The sequence below is a fragment of the Diadema antillarum genome, unplaced genomic scaffold (assembly GCF_040938485.1).
Source record: "Diadema antillarum isolate AM-2024a unplaced genomic scaffold, OU_Dant_1.0 seq00000321_RagTag, whole genome shotgun sequence".
Taxonomy (NCBI): domain Eukaryota; kingdom Metazoa; phylum Echinodermata; class Echinoidea; order Diadematoida; family Diadematidae; genus Diadema; species Diadema antillarum.
The window spans coordinates 1,478,327-1,493,092 of record NW_027271340.1 but is presented as its reverse complement, the minus strand read 5'-3'; the positions used below and the strand labels follow the sequence as shown (position 1 = coordinate 1,493,092).

Here is a 14,766-nt window from a genome sequence, read left to right as displayed (position 1 = left end):
GTGCAGCCCTGCATTACCAATATATTGCATGTTGCCTGTAAACTAATAAAATCTCACATTACCACTATCTCTGTCCCTATCACTTCCCTGACAAGGTCGTTCATGATTCATAACTGTTAATGCAGTTCTGTCATAAGTTTCCCAAAGGAGAGCAAATGGTGTCATATTTTAAAGCTCTCCTATTAAAACTGTGAACCTTACCCTTCAACGGAGAGTTGGTCCAGACAAACATGTCCACAATAATTGGCTCCAAATTACTACTTGCTCCTATGATACACAAAATGCCCTTTTCAAGTCACATTATCAAGAATATTTGGTAAGTTTCACTGAATAAGTTATCAAGTGCTAAATTGGGTAAGTTTGAAAGAAAAAGTTTTTAGCAATTGTTGAGTAAAAGTTGATAATTCAGTTGCAGAAGTAGAAGCCATGAGAGAGGTCAAAAATTTGCCAAGACCTGAAGGTCATTAATGGCACAAAACAGGGCACAAACCAGCGCACGTAAAGGAAACTACTGGAACCGAATCATGATAAGGCTCACCGCCAAAACATAGTCTTGTTTGTTTTACCACATTGGACCTAGCCCGAAAACGTCATCCAAATTCGGTTGTAACTCTCTTGAAGTGCTATCGCTGTCCAGATAAACAAATTAACAAATGCCAGTAAAAACACAGCCACACATGGCAGAGGTAACAACAAATTTCCTGTCAACTGAAAAGTGTTTTGAGAAGTTGTGTGCATTGTACTATAGCATTTCCATGAAATCCTAGGTCGGCTAGTTTGAGTTCCAGAAAGGTTTTAACCCATTGAGGACGAGTCCTGAGTATACTCGGGCAGGTGTCTATGGGAAATGTGTGTTGTAGCAAAATCAGTCCGTCCTCAACGAGTTAAATGGGAACAGCTTTCTACAGTCAATTACAAAGGCAATTATAAAGCATTTGATTTGAAGTTACATCCTCAAGGCTTATAAATAGATTTTGGTATATCAATTGACAACAGTCCCACACACACACACACACACACACACACAAAAAGCAGCCAACTACCTCCAACCTATTTCCAACTTTTCAAAGGCTTATGGTGGCATATTGATTGACAGCAGTCTACCTGAAAAATAACGGCCAACTAGATTGTCATTGAAATTGCAGCTCCAACCTATTTCCACATTTTCAATGCTAATTTGTGCCAAAATGCTGAATAAATAATATCACAATCTGAAAATTAACGACATACATTTGAAGTAATTGTTTTCACTGTTACTGACACAAAAATGACAGCTTGGTTCTATTGCTGAAGCACCCTCTAACCCATAACTATGCTCGCCCTGTAAAGGAGGAGGAGGAGAGGGTGACTCACAAGTTTGACCGGGGGACCCTGGAGCGGAGGAGTGCAAGCTTCGTTGGCGTCCCCGAGACACTCGCCCGGGGATCGCCTCTAGCGACCGTTTCGGCAGAATTTAGCTCCCGGGGAACCATAAATAGGGATTCCGTTCTATTGAAACATCTCTCTATAAGCGAGTGATGAGTGAGGAACACTTGGTTCTATTAAGGCACGTGTGGGGTTTGGGGTATTTGAAACTACAGAATTCGATTCCAAGCATTCCAATTTCATGTCTACAAAGTTCCACAGGTACAAAATGGGGTAAGGTTCTAAAAATACTGAACTGTTCCATCAAAAGAAATTAAAAACTAATCCTCCCAATACATAAGGTTTGTAAGAAATCTTCAAAGTATCATTCAAAGTGACTTTACAACCAATGCAAGGTACTAATATCTAACATTTGCCATTAAAAAAAAAAGATGATACATATTCAGCTTGGGTCATTATTTTTTTCTTTCTCCTGTGAACTTATGCTGTTTCCTTTCTCCTATACAAATAGTCACTCACTTAATTCTGTTTCAGTCAGAATTTAAAGAATGACCTGCTCTTCTTAATGAGTTTCCTCTTTTTTTTTTTTTGAATTCCCATCCAAACATCTCTAAAAGCTAGGTGTCTTTGCCCCATAGTACATCTACATATTCTGGAGTTATTTTGTTGTTGTTGTTTTCTTACCAGTAAAACATATCTTGTGAGAGACGGACACAATTGCTATAATGATGCTTCATCACAAAAGTTTTCATTGTTTAATGGATGATGTAGCCCACCCAAATGAAACATTAAGAATAAAAAAAATCCCCCCCCAAAAAAAAAAATTGTATACAGCTTTATACGTAGTACATACACATTTGAAGAATGTCAGCATGCATTTAACATCACTGATAAGACTACGCTTCAGTGCACATACATTTTGTGTTTGCTGATGGGAAATTCTATTCTGGCAGGCCTGCTCTTGTTGCTGTTTTTCGAACGTACCCCAATGGGCAGTAAATGGAAATCAATACAATCGGGTTAACCCTTCCATCAAATAGTCTTCGCACACTCCTGGGTCTTTAAGCCTTTCTGTGCCAGTGGTTTAAATGCTCACAAATTTCACACTTATACCTATGAACAGGAAATAAACGTGGTACACAGAGGGTTGAAGACAACGCTTGATGTCGGCAACGATATAATTCACAGATTCACGAATACAAGACAGGTAGTCCATGCTTCCAAAAGCTGTCCAGATATCACATTATATCGCGTTAGCATAACTTGACTAGTGATGCCTAAGGCCTACTGTATAAGCTGTCATTTTCGCGAATTTTGCGAATCACTGTTGGACCGCGAATTTAACAACATGCGAAAATATCTTAAACTATTACCAGGCATTAGTTCACTTATGATAGCGTCGGTGTCAAAATCGCGAAAATGTCCTGCGAAAATGTCTGTGACCCCCTCATTCGCGAAAATATCTTTACGCGAAAATAACAGCTTGTATAATATTTCTCAGAAAGAAAGCACAGCGTTGCATGCTGGGGGCTTGAACCTCGAAGTCATGAAGTGCCATTTTCATGGTCTGAGAACTAGGCCGGGGCACAGTCATTTGTGATATCTGGAAATATGGCATTCTACACCTGACCAGCTGGATAATGAGCTCCACATGCAGTGGGAGGAACCCATGAGAGTGAAACGGGCGTGACAACATGTTCAACTTATCTCAGAGTCATTGTGCTGGATCAAACAAGAAAGAAAGGGAAAGAAAGAAAGATGGCGAAATGGTGGGGCTCTGAGGTGGAAATCTGCTCTTTTTGAGAATGAGAGGATGTGATCCACTACACAAGACTATATCAAATGGGGTGAGAACCCCTCCCTCCCCCTCCCCCTCTCCCATTTGGAGCTCCAGTAGCAGGAAGGAAGAGGGGGAAATCAAAAACATGTCATGCATCCAATCCCCCCCGGAAGCCCAAATGAACTCTGCCTTTTCACACTCGACTGCCCGTCCCTTGGACTGTACCAAACCGGGGGAATAGGGGACTGGCAAAACCACACCAGGGGTCTCCCTTCTTTAAAGAGGAAGTAAAGGGGGAGAGTGGGGGAAAGCAACAGACACCAAACACAATGAGAGAAGGACACAGCTAGAGTGCAATAATGACAGACATGTAAAGACAAGGAGAGAGAATGGGGAGGGAGGAAAAAGGTAGAAGAAAAAAGAATATGAATTTGAGATGCAAAAGATGACCAAAAACTACTGAAGCACACTAAACAGCAGAAAGCAAAAGAAACAGTGAGACAAAGACAGGGAAAGAAAACTTGGAGAATATGGAGTGATTTGTCAATAAGAGAGAAATACTAATAACGTGAGAAATAAAGTTAGAAAAAACTAGATATATCGCTACGGCGACTGATATGCCTCCGCCATAATGCATGGTTCTCCTAATAGGTGTATAGTACAATGTCTTGACAATGTGTGATGACAGTTTCACACAATTGGCAAAATATCAAAATGACAGGTTTGACACAAATGTGCTGAATGTTCACTTTCCTAGAACTAGGTTCAATTGGATGAATGATTAAAATGTCAGAGTGCAGGTATTTGGGGAACTGATGATTTTTACTTGACTTTTGACCCTTTTATAAGTTTATGCATTGAGTAATTTTCAAGGTATTGAGAAAAAGTATAATTTCAGTATCAGATGGGAAAATAGCATTATCTAAACCTTTCGTTTGACCTTTGACCTCACAGTTCCACAGAGAATCACTGTTAGGTAGAACATGCACAAATATGTAAGTTTCATGATGATACACATTGTACCTTGAGTTACTTTCGAGATATGGAGGAAAAAGTGCAATTTAGCACTTTCACTTGACCTTTTGGCAAGAAACTTCCCCAAAAATATATATTGGGTAATACATGCCATACATCAAGTTTTAAAAAAAAGCCTTCAGGCATATTGCATTTTAAGGAAAGTAGTGATATTTTGAGGAGTTGACCTTGACCTTTGACCCCCTGACCTTTGACCCATGACCCCCAACTTCCCTAGATAATCACTGCCCATCGGTACAAGCATATATACTAAGTTCCATGAAGATACCTTGAACCATTTGCGAGATATGGAGAAAAACATGAATTTCAATTTTTTTTCACAAAATAACCTTTGACCTTTGACCTTTGACCCTGTGACCCTAAAATCCACACAAAGTATTATCCCCCAAGGATATACCCTCATACCAAGTTTGATGTAAAACCACTACACGGTTCTTGAGATATCGACAAAAACAAAACGGGACGGACAGACGGACGGACAGACGGACGGACGACCCGCAAACATAATGCCTCCGGCCACTTCGTTGCGGAGGCATAATGAGGGCAAGAGGGGGAAGGGTTAAAGGAGAATGAAATATAAATATATCTTTTGATAGAGTGAATGTGGCGATATCATTAGAACACATCAGTTAAGTTTGAGGAAAATCAAACAATCTGTTCAAAATTTATGAAGTTTCGGTGCTGTCATACATCGCTGGATGAGAAGACTACGATAGTTTGTGACGTCCCTCATGGACAACAATATGGAGAAACACATGAAGAGAATTCTACAAAATTTCATTTTTCTTGAAAGGTACACATTCCCTCCTCTTGATATCAAAATATGTCAAATCAGGGCTTGACACTTAATTTTACCTCTGGTGTCCCGTTTTGGCCACTAAAATAATTGAATCTTACATTTTGGTGGCCTGAAAAAAAAAGATGGTGGCCCAAAATTAAAGAAAATATAAAAATGTATTTTGAATATAATTAGCTGCCTGATTGGGCTACCAAAAGATAGCCTTTTTGGAATTTTCGTGAAAAAACATTAATTTTTGGTGGCCACGGGTCATCGTATCACTGCTAATATTTAACCCTGGTTAAGGGTAATATAATTCCCCCCTGTTTTCTGAAAAAAGATAAGTCAAACACTTTTTAATTATGCATATATATATATATATATATATATATATATATATATATATATATATATATATATATATATATATATATATATATTTATATATAAATATATATATATATTGAATTCTCTTTATTCATATTTTCTTTATACCACTGTCCATGTGTGATGTCACAAACTGTTGTAGTCTTCTCATCCAGTGATGGCAGCGCCAAAACTGTACAAATTCATAGATTTTGAATGGAGTGCCTGATTTTCCTCAAACTCCACAGTGTATGTGTTCTACTTATATTGCTGCATTCACTCAATGCACACATGTACTTGAGTTTCATTCTCCTTTACAACCACAGAATAGGAGAATTAAAGGTTTGGGTAGTGATCATAAAAGTGTGTGTCAGTGTGTGTGTGTGTGTGTGTGTGTGTGTGTGTGTGTGTGTGTGTGTGTGTGCAAGAGAGGGAGACAGACAGACAGAAAGACAGAGAGGTAGAAACAGAACTAATGAGAAGTTTACTCCACGTATGCAAGATATTGCACTTGAGAATTAACCCGTTGAGGACGAGTCCCGAGTATACTCGGGTAGATGTCTATGGGAAATGTGTGTTGTAGCAAAATCAGCCCGCCCTTAACGGGTTAATACAATTTCTGAGGCAGAGTCAGGCATTTTTCCCTATCAAGGATGACCACTTGTGGGACTAACTCATTGAGTGTTGGACTCAAGCCAACTCTCATCCTCGTCATTTACCATTGGCTCTGTGCGTCTTGTTGAAGAGGTTCTTCTCGAAGGCCTTCTGCTCCTTGGTCGTCGCGAATGTGTCATCGTAGTACTGCAAACGAGAGGAGACAAAAATTGTGAAAGCGAAGAGAGCAACGGGAAAGTTTAATCACGATCCTATTCATCCACCTGGTGACTGAGTAGCAGGTAAGGTGGATGTTGTGAAAAATACCAAACATTTAGTAAAGATTTTTAAAAAAAGACAAAGAAAAGGTAGGAAAGCAGATGAAGGCGCCAGTTTCTGGTTGTATGAGATCACGTGCAACAAGGAATTGAAAATGACGCAGTCATGCACCAGGGCTTTGGTGAACACCGTTTGGCAAGAAATTGGGTCAAAAACAAAATGCAGACTAATCAAGTCGATGACAGATTCTGAGGGCTAAATTTGCTACAGCGTGAAAAAGATGTAATTGCACAGAACAGTGAATTACTGGTAACTGTTTCTAACATATTCTCCTTTATTTCATGATAGACTGAAATTTCTTCTTTCACTTCTTCCATCATACCACGGTCTCCAAATTTTGATGCTTGGATAAAAGATGGCATACTGGTCATAGTCTAAATACTGCATCCCACCTATCTACTGTAAAACGAGAAATTTTCGCGTGCATTTTAATTTCGCGAATTTCGCGAGCGCCAAAATTCGCGAAATTAAAATGCACACGAAAGTTCTTGTCTACACTACATGCATTGAACGCCAGTGGCAATTCACGAAAATTTCATGCCGCGAAAAAGGCTGTCAGCTCCAATTCGCGAAAATTTCATGCCGCGAATATATCATGTTTTACAGTATATCCATGTTGGTAGCTTGTCTGTGATGAATATGATCAAACATTGCATTTTTATTAGTGGTGTGACATTTATCCGACTTTTCATGAACAACTTACACAGAAATATTTTAAACCTCTTTCATCTCATCCCCATTCAAGAGGAAATACACAATGACTGGACAACATCCTATACTTGGTGATATGGATGTAATATGTGCACAATTATGTAACACAAAATGATTCATCACAAAGACTTTAAATCACATTGAAAAAAAAACAAACAAACAAACAAAATATCTTAACCCATTGTCCACAGGGAGCGGGTGGGTAATGTGTTAAGTCTATGGGGATTCCAGCCTCTGACAAGGAGAGGGTAAAATGACGAATTTGGAGCTTTACCTTTGCTAGTAACCTCTCGCCGTCATTGTCTAGGATGGCAACAGCCTTGACTGTGTAGAGACTAGCCAGCTGTATAGAGGAGAAGAGGGGAAACAAAACAACAAAAGATACATCATGAATACAGAAATCATTAAATTATCTTTACTACAGTCAACAGGAAGAACTTTATCATTTCAACCTCTTTAGTGATTTTCTTGACATAAGTAGCAGTTCGGCAGAATCCATGATGAGTACATGCTTGCACCATTCATTATAATATCCACTCTGGTATTCTTTCCTTTTAGTGATTACATGCCGGGATATTGCTGCTATCACCTCACACAACTTTATCCATATCTTTCCTATAGTGTAATCATTTCGAATATCTTCCATTCTGTCTATAAGTGAGTACCTACAGAGTCATTCAACAACTAGATGTTTTTGTGTTATACTGAAGGAAATTCCAGCCAAGAAGGGGCAATATTATTTTCCCCATTACCAAGTTATACACAAAATGCTTCAAATGACGATTAAGGAGGGGAAAAAAGGGACAAATCAAACACTCAAAAATATACACACACATACACATTTCAAACGTGCTTATGAGAAACATATCAATCAATTCATTCGAGTTTTACTGTGAGAGCCACTGTTTCTTTTCATCTGTCAGCTGGAATAAAACACAGCAATTCAAGATTCAGAGCCTGAAAATAAGGTCAGAGAAATCTGACCACTGACATCACAGCCGCTACCCCTGAAAGTTGACCATGGTCCACCTTGAGCTATGAGGGGCATCCTTTTCCAGATCTGATAAGAAATCACCTTGAAACTTGAGTTTCCCCTCTCTTTCCATCACCCTGCTTGGCAGGGTCTAGGGAGAGGGAGGAAAACCCCTAAGGTTGGGAGTCAACCCCTGCAGGGAAGGGAAAGGGAGGAGGTGGGGGGGGGGGAGAGAAGGGGATGAGATTGACCCTAAATCGGCAAACCTCATTCTCCTTCCTATTCTTCTTCTTCTTCTTCTTCTATTTCTTTTTCTTTTTTGTTTTCTTTTTCTTTTTCTTTTTCTTTTTCTTTTTTTTCTTTTTCTTCTTCTTCTTCTTCTTCTTCTTCTTCTTCTTCTTCTTTTTCTTCTTCTTCTCCTCCTCCTCCTTCTCCAATTCATCTTTTCCTCCTCTCCTTGCCTTTCCTTCTCATTTTCCTTTTCCTTTTCCTTCTTCTTTTTCTGCTTCCTCTCCCCTTTATATATCTTTTATCCTTTTCCTTCTTCCTATTCTTCTTTTTCATCATTTCCATCCTCTCATTCTTCTCTTTTTATCTTCTCATTTTCCCTTTGCTTCTCTTCTTTCTTCACCTTTTTTCTTACTTCTTCTTCTCTTTCCATTCCTTTGTATTTACTTTCTTTATTCTTTACTTTCAGATGATGATTGCACTGCAATGCTAGCAGGGAGTATCAACTCTCAAGAAACTTGATCACGTTTTAATCAGAGACATACAACTCTGCTCATCCCATACAAGATTTCATGAAGGGTCTGAAAATGATGTATTGAAGAGTCCTGTTATCTACAAGGGAGCAGTCATTTTCACAACACTAAAGACTACTTTTATTCTCTTCATGGACTGCTCTCTATCGCAACTGATTGACAAACGGCCCTTCATCGATGTAAATTAAGACCAACTATTCAGTGTCTTTAAGTAATAGTTATATGATAAAAATCATGGGCATACATACTTGGATGGGAATCAACAACAACAATGAAGGGATTATCAGATTAGGCTGAAATTTAGCATGCTCTATCAAGACATTCTGTCCATGATTAATGCCAATTGTGAAGGCAGTAGCGCTATCTTTTCAAAAGTTGAAAGTGAAGGGTGTGCATAGGATTTTAAAGAAATGAAAAGGGACCTCTAAAGAGGTACCTAATTGCACTACTCTACAAAAAAGGGTTGTAGAAAAACTGCTGAAAACACACTTTCCAATTCATTTCATGACCCTAAACTTAAGAATAATGTAGACGAAGAATAGCTTTTACAGAAAGTATGAAAAACTCAAGATTGACTTGGTTGACCTGTTTCACCTTTTTGCACATAAAATCAAGGGGTGCAACTTTTTGTTGGTTTTGTGTTGCACGGTCAAATATGCCTCATCATCATCATCACCATCATGAGGTGACTACAGCTGCACAGAATTTGCAAAGTGCAACACAATGCGTGAAAAATCATCATTTACTCATTTTCCTCTATTTCATTGATGTGGTTGTTGCTACGGTTGCATTTATGCTGTAACATGTTCAGCTCACCGCCCCTTCCCCTCCCCTGCCCCTCCCCCCCCCCAAAAAAAAAAAACAGAAAGAAAGAAAAGTAAACACTTTGTCACTAGGATAATTGGGCCTTCGAGATTCGACAGGGAGTCACAGCGGGCGAGTCTGGGGGCTGATGTCTTGGTGACCTGGCTGAGGAAGTTGTATAGGAATCCTCCACAAAATCTTGCTGGGACTGAAAGCACGAAAGACATTCCCCAGGAAGTAACGGACAGTTCAGTTTAATAGAAAGGAGGGGGAAACTCCCAACACTCTCGGTCTATTCATCTTCTCCCTTCCCTTTCATCAGTTTCTCTTCTTATTTGTCTGTCACTAGTTTCAGTCTTCTTTTTTTTCTACGTCTTCATTTTTTTTTTTTGGGGGGGGGGGGTAGCTTGTTTGATTTTGGGTTTCTTGAGTATATGTTTCAAATGTGCCAATGATTCCTGGTCCTAATTTGATCCAATATGAACAGGAACCAAAAAGCTGAGTACTTTCTCCAAATCTGTGTTATCTTGTGGAAGCAGGAGATGTGAGCTCACAATACAGTCACTGGCCTCTAATTGGTTCACAGCCCCCAACCACCTCTAGATGGCCCTCTCTCGGTCTCTCTAGCCCCTTTTCTCAAAACCATCCTTCTCTCGCATCCATGCAATGTCAGCACTGTCAATGTTAATGTAAAACAGCCACCACTTTCTTGAGAGGGCTTCAAATATACCCCATTTATACTAAGCTGAGTCTGAGTTCTGAAGAATCTTCAAACAGGCTTGAGGAGCCTTTCAGCTCAGTATAAACAGACAGAATACACACACACAAAAAAAAACTAGAGAAGCACTCTGAGAGCGCAGACCTCTGCCAATCAGCTAATTTCAACCAATGATCTTGTTCTTCCATAGAGATCTGTGATTTCCACCCATACATATGACGTACGCAGCTGAAAATCACCGGATTTCCAAATATAGCAGCCTTTTGTTACGTCATCAACTTTCAGCTGTGCAGCGCACCTTGCTCTAGCAGAAACTAGAGCACGCACTTTAAATTAGTACACGGATGAAAACCTCAAAAATGCACAGCTTGAACTCCCAAGTTCATTGACCCTACCTGCCAAAATATTGAAAATTCTTCATCAAATCCATAAAGATTTCCTGATCACTACCAAAATTTTATTTTCTGTTCCTTGTGTCATTCTCAACCTTTCCTGCAAGTTTCATCCAAATCCGTGCACAACTTTTTGAGTTATTTTGCTCACGGACAAACAAACAATTGATAATGAAAACATAGTTAACCTCCTCCCTTGGAGAAGGTGAAAAGAGGAGACCCGATCCAATCAGGCACTGACACCACCTACAAGGGGCGGTTTTAGAGCCTCCTATAGCAGCCTCGAGGTGCATGGGCTGCAGTACGGGTTTTCTGAGAAGTGTTAATTATTTTCTTTCTGGAAGTTGCTGGCTAAAGTGAACAAATCAGCTGTTGTGAAAGATTGCTGCTGATATACGCCGCACAACTTGCACACTCTCGCACTCAATCATGTTTGCGATTATAAAGGAAATTCAAAAGCTTGTGCCGTTTATTTGGGGGGGGGGGGGGGGCTCGGTTACCATGAAATCAGAGCCAGTCAGAGCCTGCTTTGGGCGAGCAGCCCGAACAATATAAACGGACTGAAGAAATCTGTTTTTCTGAATGGGTTTTCAAAAACGGTTTAAGGAGATTCAAAATTTGGCCTCAGTGTAAATTGGGAATTGGTTTACATCAATACTACTACTACTACTACTACTACTAAACTTCTAATGATAAGGGATAAATTTCAGCTACATTTGTTCTGTACCCACGGTATGTACAACCTGTGGGACTTAGTGGCTCAAGAGAGACGTTCCCTACATGTTGCTGCTGTTATTTTTGTTGTCACTTTTGTTGTAAGACTGCAGATACAGTATAGTACACACAACAGCTTTTTGGTTGTTGTTGTTGTTATTATTCTTATTGTTATTGTTGTTGTTGTTGGGGGAGGGGGCAGCTCTACTGCTTCTTGTACCCCCAAAGAATTTACACTTGTGCATACTTTGGGGGTGAAGTATGAGCAATATTCACATATTAGAGAAAGGCTGATGAACTCTGAAGAGACAGCAAAGATGGTTTGTCATTTAACCCATTAAGGATGGGCTGATTTTGCTATAATATGCATTTCTCATAGACACCTGCCTGAGTTTATTCAGGACTAGTGTTCAACAGGTTAAGAACCCTGTAGCGTGGCAGGGGATTCATGAAGTAGGAAGGTTCGCCCAATTAAGATATATTCAAGAATTCCTGTAATGAATTGTGTACAGTTCTATCACTGATTCCTCTTGTACGTATACACGCAGCTGCAGAATCTTGACTGGAATCGACCGTTACTGATGAGCGTGCATTTCGATGCATGTATTTGCCGACAAGAACTGTTCGCGGTTTTCGTAATGTACCTTGGTGGGCAGCAGATAAATTGGACCACCCATGAGTCTCCATGCTAAAAAGGATGATTGGTCATCTACATTTGGTAAGAATCAGTAAAGGAAATCACCAGGGAGGTGTTTCATCAACGTTTGTCAGCGCTGACAATTTCAGCAAAATCCTTGGTTTTGATTGGCTGAGATGCTCTGGTCACTGACTGTTACTATGGTGATTCAAGTTGTCAGTGCTGACAAATGTTGATGAAACACCCCCCAGGGCCACATAAATGACCATTTGATTTTTTTTTTTCATTATGCTGGCATCATAGTAGTGGTTACCGTGCACATAAAAATGTCATAGAGCTTTACCTTTCACTTAATTTCATTTTATCTCCATTGAGGTCATTCTCAATATCATGAATATACTGTTAGGCATCCACTTGTATGGAAGAAGTTGATTTCCTTGTACATAGGGCCTATTTGAGAAAACTCAAATTTCAGTCGTTTTGTGGACACCAAAAGTTTCTCTCTGTTGAAATCATTCTCAACATCATGAATATATAAATACGGTTAGGCATCCCTTTGTTGGAAGAAGTTGACTTAATTGTACATAGTTGAGAAAACTAAAATTTCAATCATTTTGTATTACGTCAAAAGTGATGTATTTTACTGAAGCAAAATTTGTCAGTCATGTGACAGGCAGCTCCCTTGTGGGCTCATTCCATGACGAAAATGTTTCCATAAAATGTTGTACATTGCAATAATTGCAGTTGCTACTGAAACAGTTAAAAGCCCAAATCTAATTGATTGCTTCCTGGCTGTTGCCATGGCAACTGCAATAGTGCTGCTTACAGTAATTGCAAACCTCTCCATGATACACGTGCTATTTCCCCCCCCCCCCCCGAATGCTACATGTACAAAAGATGACCATCAGACCTCTGAAGTATAGATACCACTTTTATCTAATCTTATTGCACTTGAAACCTTTAGTGATATCTTAAAAACTGTCTCCCTGATACATACTTCTCTTTACATCTAGAGCAAGGAGACATGAAGCCAAGAATACTGCACTACTGATTAATGGAGGCAGAAAGCTGTATCTCCTTCACACCACAGTCTTGGTATTCATCAGCTTTGTTCTCACCTCTGCTGCCTGCAATCGCGAATTTTGAGCGAGAAGAGGAAGTTGGTTTGGACAGGGAGGGGGAAGTGGGCGGGGAAAGTGACTGTCTCACTGTCGCTCCTCGATTGCCGCATTTTCATGCACCGTCAGGTTATCCCACGTTGCCTTCATACGCTTCAAATTAAAACATTTTCATAGCTGCTGAATTGCGAGAAATGATTTAATGGAGCAGATGTCAAAAATTATTGCCCATGCTTGGCTTGAAAGCAGTGCTGTGATACTTATCTGCAGTTTAAAGTGTATCAATAGCCTGAAAATATTTTTTGTGACATAGAAGAGCATTGTTCTAACCATGTTTTCTAAATAATACATAATCATTGTGCAGCATAAAGAAGTTTAATAAAGTGTATACATTGTGTCATATCTAAGGTACATCTCTGCATAACATGTAAAAATAGCGTAATTTTACCATTAAGTAGTGTAACTTTTGCATTTAACCTCACCTTTGACCTTGACATTTGACCTCATGATCTAAAACTTACCAAGGGAATAATCGTCAGGTGGGACATGTATGTACAGTGCACTAATGTCAAAACGAATACTGTTATAACAAAATTTCAGTTACATCACAGTAAATATTCAGATCCCAACATTATCTGCTCTAAGTTTTTTATTATCTTTTTGTTCGTTCATAATGAATTTTCAAAATAACAAAAAAAAAAAAAAACTGCTGGTCCTAAGGACTTTGTTGTATCGGGAGTCGACTGTACTAAGTTTCATGAAGATACCTCAAGCATTTCCAAAATATGAGAAACAAGAGACCCGCGGGTCACGCGCTCACCCGAGTATCGCAATTTCACCTTCCATGCATTCTTGCACACTTTTACCTGAGAACATTGGACATTTTAGGTCTGCATATGGATCCCCCACCCCCCTCAACTCGGGGGGGGGGGGGGGGGGGGGGCAGCCCTGGATCTGCAATTAACAAACTTGGAACTAAAGTCATCAATGTACAAACTCATGATATTAACTTTGCTTTATCATTTCTGGTTCTAGAGCAGAAGATTTTAAATATTCCTTAATGTGGGGGGAGGGGTGGGCCCCCTAGGGGCCCCCCAAGAGGGACATGGTGCCCATTTGAAGGAATTGAGATTCTATCCCCCTAGGGATGCTACCTGCTAAGTTTGGTCAAAATTCATCATGAGGTTTTCAAGAAGAAGATGAACATGTACAATTCAGGCTCCATTACAACTGTAGGACTTCTTCCCATCCCTCTCCTGGATCCCCAAGGGGGGGGGGGGGGGGGGGGGGGTGGGCACCCCTGATTCCGCCATGAACAAACTTGAAACTATGTGTGTCATCAATGTACTAACTCATAGTATCATCCAAGCCCTATCACTTCTGGTTCTAGAGAAGATTTTTAAAGGTTCCTTAATTTTAGGGGGTTTGGGCCCCCTGGGGACCCCCCAGGTAGGCCATGGTGCCCATTTGAACAAATTGAGATCCTGTCCCCCTAGGGATGCTAACTACCAAGTTTGGTGAAAATCAGACATGGCGATCTCAAAGTGAAGATGAAAATGTACAATTTAAGCCCCATTAGAACCCCTCCCCACCCCCTCCCCTGGGTCCCAAGGGGGGCACCCCTGATTCCCCCATGAACAAACTTGAAACTACAGTCTTCAATGTACTTACTCATAGTATC

General features: G+C 40.0%; 1 protein-coding gene across 2 annotated transcripts in view; it reads right to left on the bottom strand.

The window, feature by feature from the left end:
* LOC139730563 (coatomer subunit zeta-1-like) overlaps window positions 1-14,766 on the bottom strand; it is a 112,489-nt gene that overhangs the window by 86,711 nt on the left and 11,012 nt on the right. For both annotated transcript variants that reach the window (XM_071641414.1, XM_071641415.1), the window contains exons 2-3: window positions 7,243-7,311; window positions 6,044-6,125 (exon numbers count right to left, since the gene is read on the bottom strand). In XM_071641414.1, the coding sequence (XP_071497515.1) occupies window positions 6,044-6,125; window positions 7,243-7,311 (151 nt within the window). The remainder of the gene's footprint in view (window positions 1-6,043; window positions 6,126-7,242; window positions 7,312-14,766) is intronic.